Source organism: Alexandromys fortis, unplaced genomic scaffold (genome assembly GCF_014885135.2).
Source record: "Alexandromys fortis isolate MF-2015 unplaced genomic scaffold, M_Fortis_MF-2015_v1.1 scaffold_13, whole genome shotgun sequence".
Lineage (NCBI taxonomy): Eukaryota > Metazoa > Chordata > Mammalia > Rodentia > Cricetidae > Alexandromys > Alexandromys fortis.
The window spans coordinates 13494433-13507240 of record NW_026067908.1 but is presented as its reverse complement, the minus strand read 5'-3'; the positions used below and the strand labels follow the sequence as shown (position 1 = coordinate 13507240).

At 39.7% G+C, this 12808-nt stretch overlaps 1 protein-coding gene across 1 annotated transcript in view; it reads left to right on the top strand.

Annotated features, from left to right (window-relative positions):
- Nucleotides 1-12808, top strand: part of Patj (PATJ crumbs cell polarity complex component) — a 305836-nt gene that overhangs the window by 68444 nt on the left and 224584 nt on the right. The window contains exons 16-17 of the mRNA XM_050136448.1: nucleotides 6389-6550; nucleotides 11276-11407. Of these exons, the coding sequence (XP_049992405.1) occupies nucleotides 6389-6550; nucleotides 11276-11407 (294 nt within the window). The remainder of the gene's footprint in view (nucleotides 1-6388; nucleotides 6551-11275; nucleotides 11408-12808) is intronic.

The following is a 12808-nucleotide window of genomic DNA, read 5'->3' as shown; positions in this document are numbered from 1 at the left end:
GGTAGTTTAAATCCATCCTGAGCCATATGACAAAGTACTGTCTCAGGGAACGAGATGATCCACAAAAAGCCCTAGTGTGTTAGTTCCTTTTCCCGTTGTCATGATAAATTCTTCAACAAGAAGCATTTTAGGGAATAAGGTTCATTATGGCTTACAGTTTGAGGGGATACAGTCCATCACAGTGGGACAGCTATGGTGCAGGAGCATGAGACAGCTGCCCACTTTGCACCTGCAGTCAAGGAAGCACAGATGGGACAGGAAATGGTCTAGGTTAGGAAGCCTCAATGTCCATAACCAGTGACCCACTTCCTCCAGTGAGACCCCACCTCTCAAAGGTTTTAGAACCTCCAAATACCCCTACCATCTGGAGACCAAGTATTCAAACACAGAAACCTATGGGGAATAGTTCACATTCAAACTACAGGGGTGGATTTAATAAATTGACTTAGTAGTCCTGGTTCCTGATTTTAGATATTTTTCAGATTTTGTTTGATCAAAGTGAAATGATAAGATGACAGACAGGTTGTCTGCCCCTGCAGTTAGTAGTTGTCACCTACCTAAAGCAGTGTACTGTGAGAAATGCTGAGTTGAATTTTTGAATGATATTAACGTTTATAATCTTCTGTCTTAAATATGGGAGGATGTAGTGATATTTCGTTTATGATTTAACAAATAAAGCTTGCCTGAATATCAGAGTGCAAAGCTAAGCCACTAGTTAGTCAGAGGCCAGGAAGTGGTGGCACACACCTTTGATCCCAGCACTGGGAGGCAGAGGCAGATGGATCTGTATGAATTCAAGGCCACTTTGGACTACACAAAATTCATCCAGTCCAAAAGAGAAACAGCCAGATGGCTCACACCTTTAATCCTAGTACTTGGGATCATATGCCTTTAAGCCAGCACTAGGGAGGTGGAGACAGGAAGGAATATGGCTGGGTGATGAGAGGAATATAAGGCTAGAGGAGACAGGAACTCAGATGCAGTTTGAGGATTTCATAGAGACAGGATTGCCTCTTCAGTCTAAGCATTGATAGAGGTAGGTACTCTCTAGTGACTGGCCTCTCTGCTTCTCTGATCCTTCAACTTTCACCCCTGATAATTGACTCTGAGTTTTTATTATTAAGACAAATTAGAATTCATGCAACAGAACAACAAGGTTTTAGAATCTTATTGTAAGATTTAGTAAATTACTTGGCCGCTTATCTATCTGTTGTGAGTGGAGCGGTGGGCTGTGTTCAGGCCGCCCCGGCTCCCGCATGGCTAGCTTATGCCCCAAATAATTACACGGAAACTGTATTCTTTTAAACACTGTTTGGCCCATTAGTTCTAGCCTCTTACTGGCTAACTCTCATATCTAGATTAACCCATTTCTAATAATCTGTGTAGCACCACAAGGCGGTGGCTTACCGGAAAGGATCTTAAGCTGCGTCCATCTTGGAGAGGAGAGGCATGGCATCTGCCTGACTTGGCTTTCTTTCTCCCAGAATTCTGTTCTGTCTACTCCACCCACCTAAGGGCTGGCCTATCAAAGGCCAAGCAGTTTCTTTATTAATTAACCAATGAAAGCAACAGATAGATGGCACTCCCACATCAATCTATCTGTCTGTCTGTCTATCTATCTATCTATCTATCTATCTATCTATCTATCTATCTATCTATCTATCTATCTATATTGGAGATTGAACCTTGTGTTGCTAGGCATGTATTCTGTCAGTGAACTTATTCTTTTTTTTTTTTTTTTTTTTTTTTTNNTTTTTGGTTTTTCGAGACAGGGTTTCTCTGTGGCTTTGGAGCCTGTCCTGGAACTAGCTCTGTAGACCAGACTGGTCTCGAACTCACAGAGATCCGCCTGCCTCTGCCTCCTGAGTGCTGGGATTAAAGGCATGTGCCACCATCGCCCAGCTCAGTGAACTTATTTTTAATACCTACTCTTATTTTATTGATTTATTATTTTTTGTCTTTTTCCAATTATAAACTTTATTTTAAAAAAACTTGCAAATTAAGAGTTATACACAAAAATTAACCAGATTCAAGGTCAACAAATTCCTATACCATTAGATTGGCTCTTTGGATATGAAGCTGTGTAGCTTCACATTGAATTTTGCAGTTTCACTATTGAATACATTTTTAGACACTTATCCATTACCAGAAACTAAAAACCCACGACAGAGTTAGAATTAGAAAAACAATTAACTTTATATTCTCTTTTATGATTCATGTCTATTCTCTCCATTTGGTCCTTTCTCAAGTCTTAGTATGTGTCTCTTTTTGTTATTTTTTTCTATATGTTATAGTGTACCTACATGTAAGTCTTTTAAAAATCTATATACATGTATTATTGGCTAGATCTCACATATCAGGGAGAACATCCATTTTTTTTCTTTCTGAGATTGTGTGATCTTATTTAATATCATACATTCTAAATCCATTTATTTTCCTTCAAATTTTATGATTACATTTTTTTTTAAGTTGAATAGCATTCCATCTTATATATGCACTTGCTCTTTTTATCTATCTACCTATTTTTGGGCAACTCTGTTCTATTTCTGTGCTATAGTGAATAAAGTAGTAGTGGTCACAGAATTGCAAATATCTCTTTGACAGGGTATGAAATTCTCTGGGTATTTACCCAGGAATGAAATAGTGGGGCTATATGGTAGTTCAATTTTAATTTTGAGAATCCTCCAAACTGATTTCTACAATGGCGTATTAACTTGTTTCCCCACCAAAGTGAATAATCCACATCCTCTTCAAGAGTTGTTAGAAATTTTGAAGATAGTCATTCTGTAGTTTCCATTTCCCTGATGACTAGGGATAGTGAATGCTTTCAAAAATTATTGGCCATCATGTTTCTTTTCTTTTTTTTTTAAGTATCTATTCATTTGTACTGATTAGCAATTTCCTTGGCTTTTAATTTCTACAATTATTTGTAAAGTCTGTATTATTAGCCCCTTATCTGAAGTGTAGCTGGTAACAATGTTCTCCCGTTCTCTAGGCTCTGTTTGCGCTCCTGTTTATTTCCTTTGCTTTCCATAAGCCTTTGACTTTGATGCCATCCCTTTTGTTGACATGCTGTTGGTGTTCTATTCAAAAGTTCTTCCCTAACCCAATATCTTGAATGCTTGCATGTTTTCTTCTAGACATTTCTGTGTTTCATATTTAAGATTAAGGTCTTTGGTTGCTTTGAATTGATTTTTGTAGAGGGTGAAAAATAAGTGTCTAATTTCATTCTTTTGTGGGTAGAAATGCAGTTTTGGCAGCACCATTTGTTGAATAGACTATACCTATTAATGGCTATATTGTTTTGATAAGAGAGGATGTTCTGTGTTATTTAAGTCAGGTTGAACATCTCCATCTCCTCAAATATTCATCATTCTTTACGGGGGAAAGTAGTTATTTTTAGATCACTGAAGGTAGTGGCCTTGCGCTGCATTTGGAAGATTTATGTTATAAATTTTACTGCATAACTGAGGCATTGTTTCTGGTCCTAAGATCATGTCTATTCTGATTGGCAAGGCATGATCATAGCTTTGAGATAATCTGTGGAGTGGAGAACATTGCTGTGATATGTAATTATTAGTTATTGAGAAATGAGATATTTGAGAGATGCAGATGGAATAAAATCGGGTTAGTTAATTTAGGTTAGTTCTAGGTGGAAAGGTGTATCTAGCTAAATTTACCAACGAATACTTTTTCATGTGGAAGTCAGTGACCCAGAGTATAAAGCACTTGGTGTGTGGTGTTAGAGCAGTGTTGAATGTGTTAAAATAGATCAGGCATAGTGTAGCTCCACCTTCACCCTGTCAACAGATATCTCTGTTAGACTACCCTGGGCGTCTACATTGAAAAACAAAGTGCTATAAAAGGAGTGTAAAGATTTTGGGGGTGGGAGTATAACGACTTTTTTACCTTAGCACACAAAGGTACATGTTTTTGTAAACCTGGTCTATTTTCTTCTCGTTCATTTGTTTTAACCTGTTCTTGTACATGGGAGGCAAGTGTCCTGCTCTGAGTGTTATTCATGGCCTCAATAGTTTGACATATAAAGTGTAGATTTCTGGTTTAAAAAAAACAAAACAAAACAAAACAAAAAGTTGAGATACAGAAAGAAGCCTAGATTACTAGATTGAATAGCAGAGATGTGCTTTGGATCCTTGGATTCTGGATTTGTCACAGGCTTGCGTGTGTCCCTGGCATGCATTTAACATATTGAAAACTTGATTTCTTCATCTTTCTCCACTTGTGAGAAAGTCTAAAAAGCTGCCATTCATATAAACTGTAAGGCTTCTGTCACAAGGAGGATTGGCTGTTGTCAATTCGGCAGACACATTAACAAACTCATGTGTAAAGTGAGTGCTCGGCAAGCCTCTGCTCACTTGCGCATTTTCTAATCAACAAATTGACATTGTTATGACTTGATGGTACTTAAAAAGGATCTCAGATTGAAGAACTGTTGGAGATATTGTGAAGTTTGAAATAAAATCGGCTTCTGAGTAAGTGAGTGTAGACATACAAATCTTTGAAGTTGACCACATAAACTTTTGGTTGGTTTCTCCCATCCCCTCTCCTGCTCTTGCCCTGCCTCCCTCCTCTTCATTTTTCTTCCTCCCACCCACAATGTGTTTAATGTACTTCTTAGTGCTTAAAACCAGAAACACAAATAAGCTTTGGGTTAGAGGACCATGCCAAGTCTCAGCCCAGAACAGCTATTTACAGCAGCCATAAATCCCTTAGCTAGGAGCTGGTAATGGGAATAGGACCAGTGTTTTTAGCAGTAGGTAGTGAAAAGGACTACCAGGCACTGCTATAATAAGTGGAGACAATTCAAATGAATAAATAATGAACTAAATAAATATTTAAAAGGACTCTGAGATAGAAACCTGAAAAGTGACTTTCTAATTTGTTGAAGCACAAACTAATAATTGTATCTAGGTAGAGTTACTGCTTCCATTTTATCTCTTTTTGTATTTGGTAGAGGCTAACCTTAGAACTTTCTGTGCTTATTTCACGGGCTGGCACTGTGGATATGATGTAAGCAGTGGTAGCTCCCTCCCTTTCTGCATAGAGGTTGGCTTGAATTCTTCCATGGAAGATTGCTAACTTTTGGGGTGGCTGTTCCCTACATTCCTTCATACTCATGATGACCTGAGAGAGGTGGAAAGGGGCAGAGAGGTTGGGATTCTCTGGGGTTTTTGTTGTTACTGTTTTTAGAATGTCTCTGAATAATTAAGAGACAGGATGATGTGTCCGATTGATGGCTCTAAGTGCTGGATGTGTCACAGACTAGAGAGTGGTTCCTAGGGACCACTTACTCCAGCCACTACCCACTGCTGAAAGGGTTGATGGGGTGCTTTCAGCAACGCAGCATCTTCTGTTATCCCTAGTACAGTGGCAGATCTGTGGAAAGGATGCCCCTGTATAGCCAGTCCTGCCTGTTATCTGAGCATTAGTGCTCACCTTTGAGAGACTGATGCCACAGTAGAAATACCACTAATACCAAATTCCTGCCATTTCCTCTTAGGAAGGCAGAAGAGATCCAAAGAGACTATTGTTGGCTGGAGTGTGTTCCTTCTTCATTAGCTTTTAGGAATAGCAAACGGGTCATTCTCGGTGACTTGCAGATAGAACCGAGAGAACTTTGAGCTAAAGCCACATGTAAGAATAGCAATATACTCAAATCTAGATTTCTAAATTTTCTTTCATCCAAAATATCATTATGTATCAATATATATGTGATGTTTGGTGATAGGGATTAATCATTAACAAGACAGACTTATCCTTTTGAGAGATAGGGAGCACTCATGTGAACTAACTTGGGCACTGAACACTTCTGTGATGTTGTACTAGTTCAGCGTAGGGGAATAGAAGTGGTGTTGGGGACACCCATCTCTTCCCATAGAAACATTTACTAAGGTGATGCTCTTGATGAGGGCTGAGGAAGAGTGCTCTGACTGACAGTAAACTCCAGCTGCTGGGTATCCTTGATATGGCCACATGTTGATGGCAAACAGACATATAATGACAACACAGAAGGAAATGGATATGAAGAGGATGGCAGGGACAGTCAGCATTTAAGGAGGAGTGAAGGGAAGCCAGAAGAATACAGTAGTAGATTACGTAAAGGAGAAACCTCAGAGACGGGAAGCATTAGATCTTTTATACAAGTATAGTGCTGCCTAGCATACATTTTGTACTTTATTCTCCCCATTTCTGTTGAGATTCAGCCATATTTTTTTAAAATCAAGATCCATCCTTAATTTAGATGATTTAAGCTGTTGATAAAATAATATGTTTAATTTTGGCCCTTTGTTTACAGGAACAATGAAATGTCTTTTTGGTGCTTTTTAATTTTCCACCTGTTCACAGCTGACAGCCCTTGTCATCCTAGGTCAATGGTGTGCAGCTCTATGGGAGGTCTCGCCGAGAAGCAGTCTCCTTTCTTAAGGAAGTGCCCCCACCATTTACGTTGGTTTGCTGTCGCCGGCTGTTTGATGATGAGGCCTCAGTTGATGAGCCGAGAACCATGGAACCATCTCTTCTTGAGGCAGAGGTATAAAGGGCTGTGTGTGTTGATTATGTGTGTCCTTTTATCAGGGGCACTCCAAAGAGGGGTTACAATATAAAGAGGAGCCCCTGCTCTGTTCTGCTCTTTTATTTGACTAAGCAACAGTGTGGAATATCTCAAATTTTGAATTTACATCTGGATTTCTAGAACTCCCTGAAAATGTTAAGACACTGATGTATATCAGTCTGATTTAAAAGCAACTACTTTTAAAACTAATTTTCTGGATTCATGGCTTCTGTTTGACTTTTGTTTCAACTTATTTCATCATAACAAAGTTGTGGTGTTGGTAAATATTGCCTATCTTAGTCTTCCCCTTAGTCTGAGAACCTTAAAAAAAGTTTCAATGTGAGTTTAGAAGCTAACATAAATGCAAAAGAATCAGAATATGGACTGGCACTTCCTCTGCTGTTAGATGTCTTGTTTTAGGAGTGCTGTAATCTGGGAAGGAATTATGAAGGTATGTGCTGTCACCACATGTCCTTTGGAGGCTCATCTTTATGCCACTTTCCCTCCTTTCCAGACACAAGCAGTTTAATGTGGGGCCTTTCCTTTAACTAAATTCAACTGAGTTCATCTTTGAAGTTGTATGGACTTCCTATATACTTTGTGCATCTTTGAGTAGATAACCTTGACTTCTGTTCCTATTGGAATGAAAGGTGGTTTGAATGAGAATAGCCCCAATAGACTCGTTTGTTTGAATGCTTGGTCCACAGTTGGTAGAACTGTTTGGGAAGGATTAGAAGGTATGGACTTGTTGGAAGAGATATGTCCCTGGGTATAGGGTTAGAAGTTTCAAAAGCCCAGAATAATGTCAGTTAGCTCTCTCTCTCCCTCTGCCTTATGCTTGTGGATCAAGATGTAAACTCTCAGCTACTGCCTCAGTTCCATATCTACTGTTCCCCCACCATGATAGTCATGGCTTCTTCGCCTTCTGAAATTGTAAACTCTAAATAAACTCTTCTTTTATAAGTTGTGTTGGTCATGATGTCTCATCAAAGTGGTAGAGAAGAAACTAAGATAAATGGTACTGTTCACAGAACTTAGAACACTCAAGAGCTTATATGAGAAGGAAATAATATATGCCAAGCTCTTAGCATTTTGACTGCAAGTGATGTAGGAGACTGCTCTTTCCTTCCCAGGTGCTCAGACCCGAATAATCACACAGAAATTATATTAATGACTACACTATTTGACCTAATAGCTCAACCTTCTTATTAACTAACTCTTACATCTTAAATTATCCCATTTCTATTAATCTGTGTATTGCCATGATGCTGTGGCTTACCAGGTAAAGTTCTGTTCTGGTGTCTTCCTGACTCTACCTATATCTCTATGTCTCTCTCTGTTCTGATTTCCTGCCTGGCTTTACTATGCTAAACCATTGGCCGAAACAGCTTTATTTATTAGCCAATAAAAGCAACGCATATACAGAAGGACTTCCCACATCAAGTGAGAGCTCCATGAATGTTAGTCGTGATATTCCTGATGCTTCCTGTCCAATGTCTTTGTTTCTGATTGTCTAAATTACCAGAAAAATCTAGAACTGCTGTGCTATAGATCCTTTAGCATGGATGTATCTTGCTTTTTCAAGAAGTTGGCCAGCTCTTTTGGAGCACAGGTCATTTCTTAAAATTCTTTCTAATCTCATGTTGCCTTTATTCTATACTATATATATGAACTATTCTTGATTGCCAGCCTTCCCTCACCCCTTCTGACAAGGTTCACTGTATAGTCCAGATTAGCCAAGGACTGGCTTTTATCCCAAGTCTGGTTTTGAATTGAACTCATAATCCTGCCCTTCCCTCTCCAATGCTGACATTATAGATGTGCACCTCTATGCCTGGCTGATTCATGTTTTAATGTAAAAGAAGAAAAAAATTGATGTGGCATATGCCTTTAATCTCAACACTTGGGAGGCAGAAGCAGGCAGAACTCTATGAGTTCAAGGCCAACCTAGTTCAAATTCCAGGCCATCCAGGAACTCTACATAATAAAGTCCTATCTCAAAACAAAAGACCATAATTTTCAAGGATGGGACTCTTGAGATACTTTGTGACTTCTTCTACTCTTTTTAAAGTGAAGTATGTGTGGTATCTTACTTATGAAGCTAGATAAAAATACCTTTAGTGGGGGCTGGAGAGATGGCTCAGTGGTTAAGAGCATTACCTGCTCTTCCAATAGGTCATGAGTTCAATTCCCAGTATCCACATGGTGGCTCACAACCATCTGTAATGAGGTTTGGTGCCCTCTTCTGGCCTGCAGACACACACACAGACAGAATATTGTATACATAATAAATAAATATATTTTAAAAAATACCTTTAGTTTAATTCTGTCAGGTGTAAATCATCAACCCAGCTTGCTGACTCTCTGCTCCCATTCATCATACTGCACAGGGGGGAACAACAGCTTGAACATGCCAAATGCCAACATTGCTGCCTGTTAGCTGATTGCTTTCTGTTCTATAGATTGGAGTTATGCAGAATTGATATATCAGAGTGACATAGTCCAGGTTGGTGTGGAACATGCACCTAGTGTGCCATGACATTGTGATAAACTTGGGCTTTGATAAATATGATCTCTTGAAATTTTGACTTCTCTTCCATTGTTCTCTGTTTTTCATTTCTCCTGAAACTATCATACTCTTTTTATAAAAAAAATATTATTTTATGTGTGTACATATGTGTGTCTTTGTGAGCATATGCCAAGTGTATGCCCTTTGAGGTCAAAAGAGGGTGTTATATCCACTGGTGCTAGAGTTACAGGCAAACGTGAGTGCACTGTGTAGGTGCTGGGAACAGAACCTGGGTCCTCTGGAAGAGCAGCAAGTGTTCTTAACTGCTAACACATCTTTCCAGTATCATCTTGTGTTGTTAAAGTGTCTGGTTAGGTGGAATAGCAACACTTCTGATTCTCACTGATTGGTGAGTGTGCACCAATATTCTACCTATCATAATATTAGCCTGTTGGAAGATGGAAGTATTTTCTTTTTAAAATATCTTTTCCTAGGTGGGTGAAATGGCTCATCAGGTTTCAATCCTATATCCCATGAAAGATAGAAGGAGAGAACTGAGTCTACTGAGTTGTCCTTTAACCTCCACATGTATGCCATAGCACATGAATCCACATGTGCCATCATCATTTTTAAAACAATAAAACAAATAATCCTTAACAAACTAAAACACATGGAAAATAGCCATGGAGAATATTCTTTCACTTCAGATTTTGTCAGTCAAGAACCAAGAAATTGTTCCTGTGTTAGGTTCTGCCCAACTTGGATTAGGTGCTCCACATCCTGTAACAACTCAACAGTTTGAGATCTGACCAGTTCTAATTCTGCGAGTGGCTTTGTTATAGAGCCCTCTCATTGATCCCATTAAGTAGATTTTCTTATAACAGTGACTTAGTTCTGTTTGTAGGAATGATACATATTTTATTTACTGATGTTCTCTAAGATTTTAAGAATTTTGCTTTAAAAAGTTGTTACTTAGCCATATGTTTGGTTCATGCCTGTAGTCCCAGTACACAGGAGAGTGAGATAGGAGTGCTGTGAATTGATGGCCAGCCTGGGCTACATAGTTAGTTCCTGTAAAGTTTTGTATGTTATACTGGTTTAATAAAATGCTGATTGGTCAGTAGCCAGACAGGAAGTAGAGGTGGGGCGATGAGAACAGGAGAATTCTGGAAAAAGGAAAGATACAGTGTGCAGTCATCACCCAGAATTCTCCTGTTGTCTTTGCCCCACCTATACTTCCTTCCTGACTACTGGCCAATCAGCGTTTTATTAAAGCAATACAACTGACAAATCTTTACAGGGTACAACATCATTGTCCCACAGCATAAGCTATCCTGAAATACAGAGAAAGACCCTGCTTCACAAAACTAAACTAAAATGTCATTGTCTGTGGAAGGACTATTTTTCAAGAAATTAATCAGTCCAAATCAATGCAGTGCTATAAATAAAACTCAAGGATTCTGTAGTAACCAGGGTCCATAGTAGATCTGTCTCATTGAACCTCACTGGGTTCCTGAATGAACAGGAATCTAGAAGAGAGGGATGTCAGAGTGTGGTAATTAACCAAGAACCTGTGTGCTGTGTGCTTGTACTAACTCACTTCCTCCAATATCAGATCATTCCTGTTTCTACCTGGGGAATTTCACAGTGCTCAAGGAGTTGGTAGTGGCAGCTGCTGGCGCTTCCATACCTCTACTGCACCAGCCACCACCTCCTCTCTTCTTCCTCCTTCTTGTACTTTTCTAGTAAAACTTTCATGGGATCTGGGAGCCACCAGCAGTGGCTTCTCTGCGCCCTGGCTGGCTTTTCTGTCTCTGACTGAAATCATGACTACAGTACTGCTTTTCAAACATGTGTGTGCTTCTGCTTTGCATGAAGTTTACATTTGTACTTAAATTACCTGTTTTTCCTTTTATGCTTCTAATGGGATGACAGAACTCATTGAAGTATAAGAGGTCAGTGTTAACACTTGCAATGAAACCATTTGAAAACGTGCGAAAGACCTGCAGTTGTGAATGCCTGAATGTTTTATGAAGCTTTGATCCCTGATTGTGAGTACCCAGTGCATGCCCTCTTCACAAAGATCAAAAGCTGACCAAGCATGCCAAAGAGACTTCCCAGTGTGAAAAGAAACCGAGTTCTTTTCCGAAGAGAAAGGGCGACAGCTCCAGCTCTTACCCTCTTTGTTCTTTCAGGTTGATCGCAGTGTAGATATCAGCACTGAAGATGATGATGATGGGGAGTTAGCCCTGTGGTCTCCTGAAGTCAGGACTGTGGAGCTGGTGAAAGACTGTAAAGGCTTGGGCTTCAGCATTTTGGATTATCAGGTATGGGAACCCCTGAGAGGGGTTTTGATTTAGGTTTTTAGTTTTGTTTTGCTTTCAAAACTTTTAAAAATGGGTCTACCCCAGGTTTATTGAAATAAATTTCATGTACCATGAAATACACCCATTTAGAACATTCACCTAGGTTGTTTTTAGTGTTGTAAGTTATGCAGTCAGTACTACAATAAGTAATGAACTTCCATAATCAGTTCCAAAAAGAAGCCCTGGGAAGCTGAGGTGGGAGGAACATTAATTCAAGACCATAAGTTTGGTCTTCGGTGCCAATCTGGGTTATGTAATGAGACCTTGTCTCTTAAGAGCAGAAGCAAACAGGAAGAAACTCTGTACACATTAGCAGCATTCCCGATTCTCACCGTTCTGTCCTTCCTGCCACGTGAAGGCTTTTGTGGTTTTGCTTATTTGTCAATCTCTGTAACACCCGGTTTTGGTGTTACACCCTCGGTACAGTTCGCGCGCAGCTGTACCGAATGCGAGTCCGGGCAAGGGCCTGGAGATTGAACACAAGACACAGAGACCAGGGTCATTCGACAGGAGATCAAGCGAATGCCGTTTATTCAGACTTGGGGAAGCCCTTTTCTACCTAACTGCAGCACAAAGATCTCACCACCCAGGGAGGTGGGAAATAAACACACAGGAAACTTAGTTAACAACGGAGAAGATTGCCTGCAGCTAAATCACCAGGTGGGGCAGGGATAGCACGGAAACACACAGGAAGCTTAGTTAACAAATAACAAACTGTCCCCGCCAATGCACCCCAGGAATAAGGGAGACCAGGGCCCTACAAATCTCAATGAACTTAAGTGGAAATATTCTTGGTGAAATTATCTGCTGATGGATGCATAACACCTTTGTAGTTAAATATTTATTATGACTCCAGTTCTAGCTAGAGTAAGGTTACTGATCAGGGTTTAGTGGGAGCACTGGAGTGCATAGTAGGGTGCCTGCATTTTGCAGCAATTTACCTCCTACTGGCCTGCTGTTGGACCTCTAATTATTGAGAAGAATTAAAACTGTTGACAACAATCCCTTTACTACTAAGATGCAGACGTTAAAACTAGTGTGACCTAAACACAATGCTAATAAAGCAAGATGTCCTCTATCAAAGCAAAAAAAGTCAAAATTATATAAAACCAGATTTTAAAATTGCATTCACTCACTCACTCACTCATTCATTCATTCATTCATTCATTCAGTGGTGTGGGTATGAGTGCATGCACATGCTATAGCACCCATGTGGAAGTTAGAGGGCATCTTGTGGGAGTCAGGCCGTTTCTTTTATGCACTACATCGGCCCTGTGGGTAAAACTCAGGCAATCAGACTGGGCAGCTATTGCCTTTACACATGGAGCCAGGGTCCTTCCCTGAATCCTTTTTTTAAAACCT